The sequence below is a fragment of the Esox lucius genome, chromosome 14, assembly GCF_011004845.1.
Source record: "Esox lucius isolate fEsoLuc1 chromosome 14, fEsoLuc1.pri, whole genome shotgun sequence".
Classification (NCBI taxonomy): domain Eukaryota; kingdom Metazoa; phylum Chordata; class Actinopteri; order Esociformes; family Esocidae; genus Esox; species Esox lucius.
This window is the reverse complement of record NC_047582.1, coordinates 7377063-7394477: the sequence shown is the minus strand read 5'-3', so window position 1 is coordinate 7394477 and position 17415 is coordinate 7377063. Positions and strand designations below refer to the sequence as shown.

Below are 17415 nucleotides of genomic sequence, written 5' to 3'. Positions count from 1 at the left end.
AGTCTGCGTACCCTTGGGTCTTAATACTGTGTATTTCCCCCTTTAGCATCAATGACAGCGTGCAGTCTTTTGTAATAGTTGTCTATGAGGCCCCGAATTCTTGCAGGTGGTATAGATGCCCATTAATCTTGGCAAAATGCCTTCAGGTCATGCAGAGTCTTTGGTCGTCTTGCATGAACCGCACGTTTGAGGACTCCCCAGAGTGCTCACAAGATTCCCTGTGCCTTTATAGCTCACACCCCCCCAAAACATCAGTGAGCCACTACCATGCTTCACAGTGGGGAAGGTATTCTGTTCACTATAGGCCTTGTTGACCCCTCTCCAAACATAGCGATTATGGTTGTGACCATAAAGCTCTATTTTGGCCTTGTCACTCCAAATTACAGTGTGCCAGAAGCTGAGGCGTGTCCAGGTGTTGTTGGGCATATTGTAACCAGGCTTTTTTGTGGCATTGGCACAGTAAAGGCTTCTTTCTGGCAACTTGACCATGCAGCTCATTTTTGTTCAAGTATCGTCATATTTTGCTCCTTGAAACAACCACAATGTCTTTTTCCAGCGCAGCCTGTATTTCTCTTGAGGTTACCTGTGGGTTTTCTTTGTATCCCGAACAATTCTTCTGGCACTTTTGGCAGAAATTATTCTTGGTCTATCTGGCCTTGGCTTGGTATTAAGAGATCCCCAAATCTTCCACTTCTTAATAAGTAATTCAACAGCACTAACTGGCATTTGCAGGGCTTGGGATATGTTTTTATATCCTTTTTCATTTTTATGAAGTGCCATTACCTTGTTAGGCAGGTATTTTGACAGTTCTTTTCTGCTTCCCTTGGCTCAGTATCTAGCCTGCTCAGTGAATCCACGTGACAGCTAACAATCTCGTTGAAAATGTATACACAAACACTAATTGCAATTTTAAAAAAGCAACAGGTGTGGGAAATTCACAATAACTGCCATTTTCAACTACACTGCATGCAGAATTATTAGGCAAGTGAGTGTTGTGATCGTGTTATTATTTCTATTCTATTTCTATTTTCCAACTCCAAACCATATAAACTTTAATACTTACTTGATTGAATCATTTTCAGGTGATATGTATGTGTAATGAGTGTGGAAACAGTGAATAATACCTTATATCATGGTGTGTATAATTATTAGGCAGCTTCATGAGAGATTTAACTGACACTGAAAAGTCAAAATTATAAAATTCCTTTCTTATGGATGCAACACTCTTGAAATAGCTCAACTATTGAGGCGTGACCATCGGACACTCAAACGTTTGGTTGCGAACAGTCAACTGGGGTGCAAAAGATGCATGGAGAAGAAAAGACGCAAATTAACTTGAGAAGACTTGAGAATAATTAAATGTGAAGCTACCAGGAACCCATTATCCTCCAGTGCCACCATATTACAAGGTGTACAAGGTGTCAAGTGCTCAGAGACATGGTCATGGTCAAGAAGGCTGAAATAAGATCAACACTGAATAAGACTCACACGTTGAAGCGTATAGATTGGGCAAAAAAATACCTGAAGACAGATTTTTCAAAAGTTTTATGGACAGATGGAATGAGAGTGACTCTTGATGGACCAGATGGACCACTTTGAGTCAGTCGCCAGCAAGGTGGAGGAAGGGTACTGGTACGGACTGCTATAATTAAGGATGAGGTAGTTGGACCTTTTCAGGTTGAAGATGGACTGAAACTCAACTCCCAAATCTACTGCCAGGTTCTGGAAGATACTTTCTTCAAACAGCGGTACAGGAAGTAGTCCACAGCATTCAAGAAGGCCATGTTCTTTATGCAGGACAATGCTTCATCACATGCATCCAAGTACTCCACTGCTTGGCAAGCAGGCAAGGGCCTCAAAGATGCCCAAATAATGACCTGGCCCCCTTCCTTACCTGACTTAAATCCTATTGAGAACTTGTGGACCCTTCTCAAACGTGAGATGTACAGTAAGGGAAGACAATACACCTCTTTGAACAGCAATTGGGAGGCTGTGGATGCTGCTTCAGCGAAAGTTGATCGTGAACAGATCAAGAAACTTACAGAGTACATGGATGGAAGGCTCATGGCAATTATTGAAAAGAAGGGTGGCTAAATTGGTCACTGAATATTTTTGAAAGGCCAGAAATGTTATTTAATTTACATTTTTTATTACTTATTTGTTGCACTTACTCTAAAAATTGAGAATAAACAAGTGAGTTGGAGAAATAATTTTTGTAATTTAGTTGCCTAATTATTCTGCACACGAATTGTTGCCTAATAATTCTGCACTCTTATGTATTCCCCTGAGAAAGATCAAAACAAACGTTTCCTTAAATATTCAGGTTTGAGGTTCAATTATATTTTGGATTAACAGAGAGCATTGTGTTTGTTCAACAATGAAATAAATGTTGAGGAATACGATTTGATAATAATTGTGCATGCAGTGTATGTGTGTCACCTTGTGTGTATGTAACATGGCGTAACCTTCAAGGGTATGTAAACCTTTGATCAGGGCCAATAGGGTGATTTCTGTTATCATTATGATTTAAAAAGGAGCCAAACAACTATGTGATAATAAATGGCTTCATATGATCACTATCCTTAAATAAAAGACAAAATCAATGCCAAAATTATATACAGTGGATATAAAAAGTCTACACACCCCTTAAAATGCCAGGTTCTTGTGATGTAAAAGACTGAGACAAGGATAAATCATTTCATAAAAATAAAAATAAAATAAAATACTCACAATAACCTGGTTGCATAAGTGTGCACACCCTCAAACTAATACTTTGTTGAAGCACCTTCAGATCTTATTACAGCACTCAGTCTTTTTGGGTAGGAGTCTATTAGCATGGCACATCTTGGCACGGCAATATTTGCCCACTCTTCTGTCGGATTGCGAGGACATCTCCTGTGCACAGTCCTCTTTAGATCGCTCCACAGATGTTCAATTGGATTCAGGTCTAGGCTCTGGCTGGGCCATTCCAAAATGTTAGTCTTCTTCTGGTGAAGCCATGCTTTTGTGGATTCGGATGTGTGCTTTGGGTCGTTGTCGTGCTGAAATGTGAGCTTCATCTTCAGCTTTCTAACGGACGCCTGAAGGTTTTGTGCCAAAATTGCCTGGTATTTGGAACGATTCATAATTCCCTCCACCCTGATTAAGGCCCAGGTTCCAGCTGAAGAAAAACTGCCCCAAAGCATGATGCTGCCACCACCATGCTTCATTGTGGGTATGGTGTTCTTTGGGTGATGTGCAGTGTTGTTTTGCGCCAAACATACCTTTTGGAATTAAGGCCAAAAAGTTCAACCTTGGTTTCATCAGACCATGACACATTTTCCAACATGCTTTTGGGGGACTTGATGTTTGTTTTTTCAAACTTCAGCTGGTCTTGGATGTTTTTCATTGTAAAAAAAGGCTTCCGTCTTGCCACCCTACCCCATAGCCCATTCATATGAGGAATACGGGAGATTGTTGTCACATGTAGCACACAGCCAGTACTTGCCAGAAAATCCTGCAGTTCCTTTAATGTTGCTGTAGGCTTCTTGGAAGCCCCCTGACCAGTTTTCTTCTCATCTTTTCATCAATTTTGGAGGGACATCCAGTTCTTGGTAATGTCTCTGTTGTGCCATATTTTCTCCACTTGATGATCACTGTGTTCCATGATATATCTAATGCTTTGGAAATTATTTTGGAAATTTCAACATTGAGATCGCTCTGATGCTTTGGAAGCTCTCTGTGGACCATGGCTTTTGCTCTAAGATGCAACTATGAAAATGTCAGGAATATCTTATTAGAACAGCTGAACTCTACTTGTGATTAATCAGAGTCACCTTAAATGATGGCAGGTGTGTAATGACTTCTATTTAACATGAGTTTGAATGTGATTGGTTAATTCTGAACACAGCCACCTCCCCATTTATAAGAGGATGGGCACACCAGATTATTGTAAGGAATCTATTTTTCATTTTTCCCCCTTGAAGATTTCAGTTTGTTTTTCAATTGAATTGTTCACATTAGAAATAAAAATGAAAAGTGGAAAAAGTTCTGACATGATTCATTTATGTCTCATTCTTTTACATCGCAAAAACCTGGCATTTTAACAGGGATGTGTAGACTTTTTATATCCAGTGTATGTATGTATCTCTCTCTCTCTCTCTCTCTCTCTCTCTCTCTCTCCCCCTCTCTCTCCCCCTCTCTCTCCCCCTCTCTCTCCCCCTCTCTCTCCCCCTCTCTCTCCCCCTCTCTCTCCCCCTCTCTCCCTATATATATATATATATATATATATATATATATATATATATATATATATATATATATATATATATATATATATATATATATATATATATATATATATATATATATATATATATATATATATATATATATATATATATATATATACAGCTCCGGAGAAAATTAAGAGACCACTGCACTTTTTTCTTTCCTTTCCAAAAAAGTCAAAAAGGAAGATTTTGAGTGAGGAACAGAAGGGTTAAAATTAAGAGACCACTGCAAATTGAACGCTTCTGTTCCTCAATCATAACTTACCTCTTTGACTTTTTTGGAAAGAAAAGAAAAAGGTGCAGTGTTCTCTTAATTCTTTCCGGACCTGTATATACTGTATATATTAGACTGGTACCCTACATTGTTACTTGCATGGTACTAGAGTGTTAGATAGTTTTTTTGTCAGAAGAACCTGTAACCTTGCTAACAAAAGAATGTCTTTGCCAAAAGCATCATTCTGATACATGAGAGTGGTCAGCCCGGACCAAATTTTCACCTGCAGCCTAAGGCCAGTGCAGTGAGGCTGTATTCACATCTGCCAGACACCGAAGAGTGATTACCTCCGTGTTGGTTGAGGTGTTCCGTCACGGGTGACAGAAGCCTCTTCGACCACACAAGTGTCTGCCATGATGGCACCAGAGGCCGTTGTTGGCTCAAACTGCATGTAAGTCTGAGCTGTCTTAGCCTGTTCCAGTCTGGCCAGATTGCACTGCCTGCGTGACGAGTATAGATTTTTACTACTGGCCCTTTTCCTTAAATCCAGTATGTTTTCCTCAGTGTTCGTAGTCAGTAGGTCTCCTTACATCCATTAGGAAGGACACTCTGGCTAACTCCCTAACTGTTGCATCATCACTGCTTAGTATGTTTGGCAGGTGGGTCAGTCTGGTAGTAGTGTAAAATCCACTAGACATTCAGAACACCCAAACCCTTATCTGTTCGGCTCGGGAAGATGATGTCACATGTTCAGGGAGGGTGTTAAGTGTTGGAATTAACTTTACTCAATTTCCACTTAAAGAGGTCTGTCGTTAATTTCTCTTAAAATCTTTGTAGGATATGCACATATGCAAAAAGAAGATGGAACTCTCTCACGGCCTCTAGCTTCATGAACGCATGCAGTGGGGAAATGTCAATCATATCAAGCCTGGCTGAAAACTCATGGCCAAGATCCTCAATATTTTACCCCCACTCGACAGCAACATTTATGACCAAGATAGCGGCATGCCAAGAGTAAACCCTGATTGTTTTATTCAGTAGTGCTCCCACTCAATCCTTGAAGAGGGGCATGTGGGATTTGTAGTACCCAAGGTCAAATACTGAAATAGGTAAACTATCCTAGGACTGCACTTTGAGTGCAGCTGACACAATCTGCACCTTTACATATAAAACATGTTTAAACCTCACTCCGTTAAACTGTTTAATGCTCATAGAATTTTTAGTTGTATTTGTGTCTGTAGTTTTAGCTTGCATTGCGTGAAGGTCTTTTTGGCGTCAATTCTGGGTCTATATTTTTTATTGTATTTTCCTTATTGTGGTTGAATCATTTCATCCTGTCCAATTCTTGTCCATCCAAACGTATTTGAAAATAAAGAAGAGTCTGATTCTAATTGTATATGGTTAGAATAAGGCTTGAGCAGCTGTCAGATATGTACACTTCTTTCTCAGGTTAAATGCTAAGTGGAAGCCCATACAATACCTGGAGATAAATAGTTAAGAATGTTGTTCTTTCCCAAATATAAGAAAAGGCCTTCAAACATAGAAATCACAACATAGATAAAACCACATAGAAGAAAAATGCAGGTTCTAATACTTTTATGCTTTTAAGACCATTATGCCAGACGGGCTTGATCCAGTTAAATCAAGCTCAGCAGAAGTGAGTATGCATAGAAACACATCACAAACCACCTGAGTTTCAACAGACTGAGTTAGAAAACCCAGATGAACAGCTTAACATAGTTGGTTTTGACAATGTACTGTATATAGTTTTAATCAACTTCCACCTTCATGCTGCATGTTTGTAACGCACCTGCACCTGCAACCTTTCCTTCCCTTTGCAAACTTACCATGATAGACACCTGCTGATGCTGCTTGGCCAGATCTATCACATTCACATTGTTCCAGAGCAGGTTCTCAAAGCACCCATGGAAGTTCCTTCTGGACAGAACCCTTGGTGTTCCATGGCAATGGACGCCACCGAAGCTAATCTTGTGAAAGAACATCAAGACAATGTTAATATTCTAACATGTTCCTACTTACATCATCATGACAGAATATTAACACCAAGTGGTAGTGATCGAGAATCAGATTTGAAGAGGCTCATTGATGGCATAAGAAACTAATAAAACGGCAAGTAAAGAGAAATTGGAATATGAACTAATACAGTATTGGTGTTTAGTAAAAAACAACAGTAGGTACTGTAAATACAATACAAACAATATTTACAACTAGGAAAAACATTTTCCAATCCAATTATTAAGACAGTCTGACAGAAACTGTATGAAGGTCAAGTCAGTGTTAGTCATTAACAAATCTGTTAGAGACAATTTTGAAGAGAATGAGAGCGTCCAGGAATGGTTGTGTGTGGTTGTATTGTGTGTGTGGTGGGGGGGTTGCATGCTTGCATGTGTGCATATGTGCTTGAATGTGCACGTGTGGAATGATTTGTGAAATGAGTCACAGAAAATGCACCTCGTTTATCTCAGAAGGACTGACGTCTGCCGGGACCAGTATCTGCTCGGTGTGTTTATCCACGGTGAAGTTGACGTGGCCGCTCACCCGCTCCACGGCTACATGATGCCAATGCTGGTCATCTAGAAGGCTACCCAGTGAAACGGCCGTGTGGCTTTCAGGAACAGGAGAGGCACTTTTACCTGCAAAACAACAGCAGAGACACAACCACCAATTAATCAAAGAGGTAAAAGGCTTCCGCGTAATAGCCGGGTATAAGTCAAAGTATTTTCCCCATCTAGGCCAAACGATGCTAGCAGAAGCAATGTTCTGAGCAGTGAGAGCTAGTGAGAGGAAGATGCCTGTCTTGTTTTCATGAACACAGTTGAACAAATGGAATAGAATTTAGCTCATGAAAAGCATGTTTTTGATGTGTTTGATATTGCTGTCTAAATCTTTCCATTCCAGCCATTGATAAGAGCCCAATGCCCCCAAGTTCAATGGTTTCCAGTGTTTTGATTGCCAAATGGTGAATGAGTGGTCAAGAAACTCATAAGAGGTGCCAGTCATCTACTTAATCTATCAATCAACATGACTTTAGTCAGCATTAGTGACTCAGGGGGAGAAGCATTAATCAAAATCCATTACTTAATGGCCCATACCAATAAGTGAAAATTAAGATACATGAGTCTGCTGGCTTTGAGAAGATGGCTTTCATAAGGTTGTAGAGTACTGAAGGGGAGCTTGAGGCTCAGTTAGTGTTTGCCTGTTTTAAGCTACACATAACTGAACCTCAGCCAGGAGACAAACTAGGGCCCTACTTACTACACAGAGCACTGACCAGAGCCCTATAGACCGCAGTGAAAAGAAGTGCACTAGAGAATAGGGTGTCATTCATGCCACTGGCACAGAGTGACTAGAAACTAGAGACTAGAAATTTCAGAGGAGGAAGAAAGAGCTTTTGGAGGCAATGTTCTGCTTCCTTGTTAGGGACTGCCTGCATAGCACACCAACCCCACTGATTCAAAAAAAGCCCAATAAGTGTTGATTCATTATATTATCTAAACTGCAGATACCGACACATAGCAGGACATCATTATTGATAAACTCCAGCAGGTGCAAATGAGTAGATCCACCTTCACAATCCACACCCCATGATGTTGGATGGAGGGACTTGTTTTGCAGTAAACAAGCCTGGGTTCAAATTCTATTTCAAATACATTAAATCATATAAATATGCATTTGTAATGGTCTGCCGGAGTGAAATAGGTTGTGCATATAATCCAAAAAGGGCTCATGATGATTTTGGGATGGTTCCATCACATTCCTGTGTACTAGAAAAGCACAATACAAGGACAGCTAAAGTCCTTCAAATGGTGTTTGAACCCAGGTCTGGAATATAAGCAGTACTGTGCAAGCTAGAGAAGCTGGATATAAAGCCAATGCATTCTGTAATTAAATATGCATTAGACCTTTTCAGAGAGGCTGGTTGTTGTGGAAGGAGTGTCTGAGTTCCAATTTGTCACCCAAATCCTTACACAGCAACCTACGTTTGACCAGAGCCCTATGTGACCTGTTCAAAATGAGTGTACTATTAGGGGACTAGACTAGCATTTGGGACCGACCCAACAACATCATTAACAGGGCTTGCTAGCTGCACAGACCTCTGGGTATGACGAATGTGTGTCACTTTCGCACACCAATTACAGTATGTAGATGTTATTAGTATGATGTCAGATTAGTTGAGAGGCGAGATGGGAAGGAGCCATGATTAAGAGGTCTTGAGTGGGAACCTCAAACAAATAAATATCAGTTTATTGGTATTGATTAACTGAGCTGTCACCGTTGCAGAGGTAGCCAGGCCATCTAATCTGTGTTTAGAATGGGCTCTGAGTCAAAAATAGAGACGTTGGTCAAAACTAGGGCATTATGTAGGGAATTAAGGGGCATTTGGGAAACTCTTAATTCCCATAGGGAGATGTGAAGGAGTCGTGCGGCAGAGTTACAGACTTAAAAATACATTATTTTGTATTTAAGCCAAACTCCTTTCCCCTGCCAAATGTTATGCCACCCCCACAGACATTAGTTCCTGCTCGGCAATGAGTCTGGATCTGGGTACATCAGCAACACTCTCTAGAACACCAGTAAATTGTAATCATACTGGCTGGTCCCTGGATATGATGGCTTGAGCCAGAGCCAGAATACCTGTGAGTAGAGGGGCTTTTCCAGCATTTGTCTTTGCCTTTTATAGCATGATTTACAGATGATCTAATCACTGATTACTTTGTTTTGTGCAGCACTCCTCATTTTGTCATCCCAACAAATGACTACATCGTAGGTAACAAACGATAGGTAGCAAACGGTGGCGAAGTGATAAAAATTCAGTTTGAGTAGTCAGGTAAATTATTTTGTGCTGGAGTCAAACTTCCCCGCTCAATCAATCCTTCAGAGGTTAAGATTGAACAAACTAGACAAGTGCTTTTAAACCTGCAGGATGAATCCCAAGTGGCATTTTAAACCTGTATAGTTCACAACCTTTGCACAGGGCCCATTAGAGATGAGTGGGTCAAACCCGCACTAGAAGTCGGCAAGGGCACACGCAGGGACACGTCAAAATGCAGAATTCTGGCACAAATCTTTTGTTCATATTAAAAATCCAATTTATTGGATTCTCATTTAACATAAAAGGCTTTTAAAGTGTTATTTTGGTGCACAAATGAGTCAAAAAAAGAGGCAGCCATGAAAGCCATGGAGCTCCCTTTGATGGGGTAGCGAATGCTTTGTGTCTCTGAACAATCTGCCTCATATAATCTCATTATATTTGCTAGAGAATAAACTGGAATACTCAGGGGAACAGCCTTAAAACTGCAGTACATAATTGTACAGCATATGCAATTCTGTTATTGTTGTTGGTTGCAACTTTAAATCAGATAACCAACTAAGGCAATAAAGAATTATGTCTAGAATCCGGCTTTTATTATTATTACACACTGATATTGCTCTGAATTTAAAGACTGTCCGTACATAACCATGCATTCAGTAACAACAGCAATAATGCCTTAAGTAGGTACATGGCACCGAATAACCCTTGTGAAAAGACACTTGAGCTTAGTTTGGGAATCCTAATGATTTCAAATGTCTCCATTGACCTAAACGTCAAATCATTAAGAATGATAAAGGAGGAGCGTGTTGCCAGATAATTGCTCTATGACGTTATGGATGTGTTATAAGAGGAGAACTTGATCACATATTGCATCGATCATCTGGCGAGAACGTATATGTCGTATTGATTAGCCTACCAACGGTCAGAACGCAGCCCGTACTGCAAATTGAACATAACAACAAGTTCAGAGTACACAAACACAAACAAACCGACTGTCCGATAGTCCCACTGGCCAGAGTGAAACCATTTATATTTCAGTTGAAATGCTATCCTCAATTGCCTCCCAGCGTGTACAGTACAGCCTCAACACATTTCATGGCTGACATCATCTGAACTCCGTTGGATACAGTTAGCAGCATACACATCCAGAACGCGTGTGGGTAGGTCGCCCTGACCCTTATATTTACATCTAGGACAGGTTGACAGTTAAAAATTGGGGTGAAATATGAGCCGATAGTTCACAATGTAAGCAGACACGTTGACGAATGTTAACTAGAGAGGAAATGGAACGATTTTGGATACTGGACATAAATCTTAGCGAGCATATTTATTTCATTCATTTTTACACTCGCACAGGCCGGGGCAGCAAAGTTGCTCAAAACAGCTTGTGGCTGTCTGTCGTTTTTGGTTGTTGAACAGCTCTTTGCATTTTCAGTGTGGGCACTGTAGCCTTGGTTATTATTGGTTTCACACTGTTGCCTCATGAAAAGCCTCGCACCACCGCAGCGTTGACACTGCGTCTGTGTGCGCTTGTACGTGGGTACGGTATCCGTGCAAACGGAGGCTTTTATGAGCAGGAAGTATGTGGGAGAGTGGTTCTGTGTTTGTATATAGATATATGGTAGAATAGATGTGTAGGCTGCCTGTGAAAAAATGTGCATATGTTTTTTAATGGGTTTGTGAATTTTGTAAATAAAGCTGGAGTGCTGGAGTGTGTGTGTGTGTGTGTGTATGAGTGAGTACGCGACTGTAGTCCTCCATGGGGTTCCTGCCAAAGCCAGTATATTAACAGCTTTAAACTGCTGTGTGCCCCTACACCACTGTAAATCTCTCCTTTGCCAATCCACGGAGGAGCACAGCTAGAAAGAATGGCCTGCCATCCCTCACTCACACAGCCATGACAAGGCTCTTTGTGATGAAAACTACTCTGACAAACGGCACCCACTGATTACCTCAAAGAGGAAGACCCGGCTGGCTTCCCAAACGCCGACCCATTCCCTGTATAGTGCTCTGCTTTTGACCAGAGCATGTTGCGCTGTGTGCACTTTGTAGGAAATACGGTGCCGTTTGGTTGGGAAATCAATGAGAACAGCTTTCCACTTCAGGCTAGCCATCACGTTAACAGAAAGCGTGCAGAAAAAGCTTCTTGACAGGAGAATGACAAGAGTTACAAGGCAATAGTGGAAAGAAAAGAGGACAATCCCCCAGATAACCATCTTTGTCTCCTCTACGTTGTGACATACATCAACGCTGAAGGTACAGGAGATACAATATGCTCCACTTACTAATGGCAGATTGGATAGCTGATGCTTTCCAGGCACCTTTTTACTGTCCTGTGTGTAGAGGACTCAATCTCAATGCCTTCCTGTATTGGGACGGTTTCTTTTCAGGTTTTGACTGAGCCGCCTAAATGGCCACTTGAACCATGGCTTCAGGGCTATTATGAAGTCTGAGGGAGCAGCCTAAATTATGCAATTTACAAACTGACAGGCCTAGAGAGAGATGATTGAGGGGTAAAGAAAAAAGGACATATACAGAAAGACTGATAAAGATAAACAGACAAACAGACACAGAGACAAAGACAGACCATGAGACACAGACAGGTACAGAGAGGAAGTCAGACGGAGGTTGATAAAGACAGACATAGCAGACATAACAAGAGACACAGTAACGCCACGGACAACAACAGACATCCTACTACCACAGACACAGCAGGAGACATACTGACACCACAACTTGAGACAAAAGAGACAAGAGACATACCCCCAACACAACAAGGGAGACACTGACCCCACAGACACAACAAGAGACAAACTATCGCCACAGACACAACAAGAGACACATTAACGCCACTCACAACGAGACACACAAACGCCACAGACAACGACATACATGCTAAAACCACAGACACAACAAGAGAAACTGATGCCACAGACACAACAAAAGACAAACACCAGACAAAAACAGACACACCAATGCCACAGACACAACAAGAGACATACTGACGCCACAGACATAACGAGAGACACAGTAATGCCAAGGACAACAACAGACACGCTAATACCACAGACACAACAAGAGACATACTAACACCCCAGACACAACAAGACAGACACTGACCCCACAGACACAACAAGAGACACATTAATGCCAGACACAACAAGAGACACACAAACGCCACAGAGAACAAAATACATGCTAAAACCACAGATACAACAAGAGACACACTAACGCCACAGACACAACAAGAGACAGTAATGCCAGACACAACAAGAGACAAACTATCGCCACAGACACAACAAGAGACACACAACGCCACAGACACAACAAGAGACAGTAATGCCAGACACAACAAGAGACACATTACGCCACAGACACAACAAGAGACACACTAACGCCAAACACAACAAGAGACAAACTATCGCCAGACACAACATCCAACAGAGAGAGGAAGACAAAGACAATGAAAGAGAGCGTACAACTGCAAATGTCAAATGACTGCATGAGAAGCAAATTGGAAAGAGGGAGTGTGGAGAGGGGAGTCGGATAAAATGATAAATAACATGAGAGAACCAGGAAAACAGCAAAGAGTGGGAGACACTAAGATGCAGGAGAAGGAGGGAGAGTAATGTCCAATATGGAAAAGCGGGGAGCATTCAGACAAACTGCTTTGATTGAGGCAAAGACACATTTCTTTTGTCAGCCCAGGTCCATATCAGAATAAACAGAATAACATGTAATCTCTCGTACGTCATAACGACAGATGGTTTTAATTTTCGCCCACTGAGTTAGAGCTTTCCTTTAAAATGACAGAGCTGAACTGTGCTTAACCGTTGGCTTGTCAACGATCAGCCTCGTTCAGTCACATGGAGGAGTGGGTAAACAGCTATCGACGGGGAACTGGAACTGATGTTGGGAGAAACATTGGAGAGGAGTAGGGTGTGACCAGGTGGCAGGGAACTAAGGTCGACAGAAAGGACCTCGACAAGGCCCTAGAGAGGACCTTACCTAGAATGGCCAATAAAGAGCCCAAAAGCTAACTTATACGAAGGGAATCATCATGTGGAAATACCAGTTCTTCATCATGAACAATGTGCAAATACCTTTGTTCACAAATTTTGGGACTCTTTCTGCTGGGCCTTCACCATTGTGTACTGGAAAATGGAATTTAAACAATATTAACCACAAGTGTAGCCTATACGCAGATTCAATTGATTTAGTCCAGCATGCCATTTGATCCTATGATGATATATGATGATTGTGGTTTTACCTTTCAGTCAGTATACCATGCATCCATCTAAAAATATCTGTACTGTGAAAAGGTCCAAAAGAAACACATCTCTCGCATCTCACATAATGTATATGTTTTACACATCATAGGAGTAACAGCTAATTTCACTGTAATCTCATATCATTTTCAAACTGTTTTATACCAACAGGTCAGAAATTGCCTCCATATACGTTATCTTAAATGTGTTTGATTATCTGGGCTGTCTCAATAATGCTGTGTACTTTAGACGGAATTAATCAAGTAAACCTGGAAAAAGAAAAGAGTAGTGAACGCAGCACTGTAACGAGTATGACACTGGAAACCAGGTGGAGTGGTTAAACAGAGTTTATTTAATTCCAAAAGGCAAAAACCAGACGACAGGCAGGCAGAGTTGGGTACACAGGTAACAGTATAATTCCAAGTCCCAAAAGGCAAAAACCAGAGGCAGGCCGAGTTCGGTACACAGGAGATCTGATAGGCAACTGTACAAAAACCAGGCAGAAACTGGTCGGTACACTAGAAAAACATCAAAACTAGAGAACAGCAAAAACCAGGCTTTGTGTGTCATAAACATTACAAATAATACCTCACAAAGAAAGCGTGACACAAATAATGGACCGCAAATGAAAATCAGTTGGGTTGAACAGGTGTTCAGAAGGCAGGTGATTATGACCTGGGGAGTGTGCTGCGTTCATGATGAACAGGACGTGCGTTGTGTTCCGGAGGTAGGGGCTGAGAGCCGGGAGAGCCGGCAGAGGATCAGCAGCCGGGAGAGCCGGCGGAGCGGCCGGGCCGGTAGAGGGTGCTGGAGCAGCCGGGACAGGAGAGGGTGCCGAAACGGTAGAGGGCTGGGCAGCAGGGGTGCTGGCTGCAACTCCAAGGTAGCAGGAGGCGCTGGCTGCGACTTTAAGGCAGCAGGGGGCGCTGGCTGTGACTTCAAGGCAGCAGGGGGCGCTGGCTGTGACTTCAAGGCAGCAGGGGGCGCTGGCTGTGACTTCAAGGCAGCAGGGGGCGCTGGCTGTGACTTCAAGGCAGCAGGGGGCGCTGGCTGTGACTTCAAGGCAGCAGGGGGCTCTGGCTGTGACTTCAAGGCAGCAGGGGGCGCTGGCTGCGACTTCAAGGCAGCAAGAGGCGCCGGCTGCGGCTCCTGGGCAGCAGAGGCCTGCCGACGCCGTGGCGCTGGCACCGGACGTAGAGGGGGTGCTGTCAAGACCCCCCTCAGGCACCCCCATAGCCACCCCCTAAAAAATTCCTGGGGACGCCTCGGTTCTGGAGGGATTGTCTGCTGTTTCCGTTTTTGGTGGGTCATTCTGTCAGTAGTACGGTGTTGTGGGAACAAGGAACCAGGCGCAGGCGGAAGGTAGTCAGTGTTGACCATTTTTTATTTAAACAAACACCGAGCACAAAAATAACGAAAGAAAAGGGCTGACTAAAACAGAAAAACGACAGTACACAATGGCTCTAAAGAAACTTACATTCAAATGGCAACACACACACACACACAACGACATCCAACAATAATAATGATCCACAAATGCAGGGAGCAGAGGGGAAACACTTTCAAATGGTGTGATAGGGACCTGGTGTGCATGATTAAAGACATATGACAGAAAACATGTCCGGGATGTGTTCGTAAGTGATGGGAACTGAGGGTGTATGGAACAGTGGCGCTGCTGCTCACCATACCATGACAAGTTCAGTAAAAGTTTGAAACTTTCGAATCATTTGTTCTTTTTGTGCCATGAAATAGCTTTGGTTGTGTTACGTTCAAGTAGTAATTTAGATACTAGTAAGCCTATTACTGCATGGCTAATAAGCTGTCAAAACAGCCAGTGGCAAAAGACATACATTTCATAGATGCTATTGGTGGTGGAGGTAAACTTAATAAGAAACGTTAGTTAGTTTAACCCAATACTCAATGGTGCCTAGTGAAATATTCAAATTTGGCATGATGTTAATGCATGACAAAATGATCTAATGTTGAGATGATATACCGACAGTGAACAAACACTGTGGTTTAATGGTTAAAGACGCAACCACTCATGTGGGAGACCCAGGTTCGAATTTAGTGAGGACAACAACATTTATCACTTTTAATTGCGGGCCGGCTGAACTAGGCTTTCCTGGATCCTTTTCTGGTTTACTTAGGCAAAGGCTTGGTGTATTATTTCATGTGTTTAGCATTACAATAAAATATCAACTACATTGGCCCAATTATTTTACACCTACAGTACCTTGTCCATTTATCTGTTACAAACACGGGTAGAACTCAACTGCCAGTCGTTCAAATGAAAAAAACTACCGTTCAATTGAACGATGAAACTGAAAGAGTCAGTCGTTCACAAGTCTTTTTTACTTAGGTTTTTACTAAGGTTTATCATTACCATCGAAAATCAACTACATAAATTATTTTAGACCTAACATGTCTCCAATTATCTGTAACAAACATGTCTTTATCATTCTTTTTTCTCAAAAGTTATTTTGAGTGTCTAGCATATTTACAGTTCTGTTCACATGCTTTGTTGTTATAGTTTGAGTTTAAATTGCAACTGCTAGCGAAGAAGTCAGGTTACTGCAGTAAAATCTGATTTAAACTAAAGAGAGGCTTGAATTCTCATAGACACAGCCAGTGCTTTTGGTTTAATTACCGTGGTAACTCCTGCCCTTAAAAGGGGCGGCTAAAACATTTGTCTAGTTGTTTTGCTTAAACTCAGGTCAAAGCATTTTGGTGAAATTCTGCAAAATATCACCCAATTTGTTACTAGGAATACAGTAGCCGGTAAACCAAAAGCTACAATATAAGGTATAGTATTCTGTAGACAACAATTGTCCTGTGTCTGCGTGTGTGTGGGTCAGCGCTCTGTGCGCTGACAGTGCACTAGATCATCACTAACCCTTCCTGTGTACATAGAGAGGTGTCTCTCTGGACCTTCTTTTTCCTGCTAGCAGGGCGCTGGGCTGGGCTGGGAGGTCTTGCCGGGAGGTGCAGAACATAACAGATGGCCAGGCTAAGAGGCGCGCCATATGCTGATACCTTCGACAGCCACGCTCGACCACAACAACAGCCACACCTGAAGTTAAGTCCTACTAATGACGGGCAAATTTTCTTTTTTGGCTCTGCTGCGGCGCAGTAAGTGGTCAACGTATCACTCTCGCTACAGTAGGCAGATCGACAAATTGCAGAGTCGACAGCCAAGCGCGCGATGTACTGTGAACGTGCAACAACACGCATTGTAGGATAAGGGGGATATTTCACTGTACTGTAGCAGTAGGTTATTGCACTACCTTTTCTGAGGTGGAGTAAGAGCTTTCCTCTGTGTAGCTCCAGCGTGAGGCTGCGGTCGTGTCTTCCCTCTACGTGGATCAGTGTCCCAGAGTTCAGCTGGGTTTTGAACTTCAGAGATAGGATGTCTTTGCCAGCTGGATTTGGTGTGGGTTTGGGGCTGAAACTGTAAAGTAAGCAGCCGCTGCCATCAAAACTTGCCACATCCGACTCTGCAAAAACACATACACAAGTAAATATTCTACAGTAAGGTGCAGTAGTACAATCAAATTTGACAAATTTTCAGCAGAAAAACTTAGGCTTTCAGTAATCCAGTGGGGAAAAATTGGTTGAAATTATATCAGCTCCAGCTGTAAACTGGATGTAATAATTTTATTGTAACCAGATTTAGCCATGGAGGAATGCTGAAGACGGTAGGGAAGCGTGAGTGGGTTATTCACTCTCACTGCAGTATTCAGTCTTTTCATTTGCTATTAGCTATGTGCATTATAGACCCGGCACATTCTGGTTGACTGAGATTCAGATCAGAAGCTAATTTCTCCT

At 42.1% G+C, this 17415-nt stretch overlaps 1 protein-coding gene across 2 annotated transcripts in view; it reads right to left on the bottom strand.

Moving 5' to 3' along the window:
• cntnap3 (contactin associated protein family member 3) overlaps positions 1-17415 on the bottom strand; it is a 149865-nt gene that overhangs the window by 74425 nt on the left and 58025 nt on the right. For both annotated transcript variants that reach the window (XM_013137048.3, XM_020053694.3), the window contains 3 exons: positions 16875-17084; positions 6958-7139; positions 6333-6473 (listed from right to left, as the gene is read on the bottom strand). In XM_013137048.3, coding sequence (XP_012992502.2) covers positions 6333-6473; positions 6958-7139; positions 16875-17084 — 533 coding nt within the window. The remainder of the gene's footprint in view (positions 1-6332; positions 6474-6957; positions 7140-16874; positions 17085-17415) is intronic.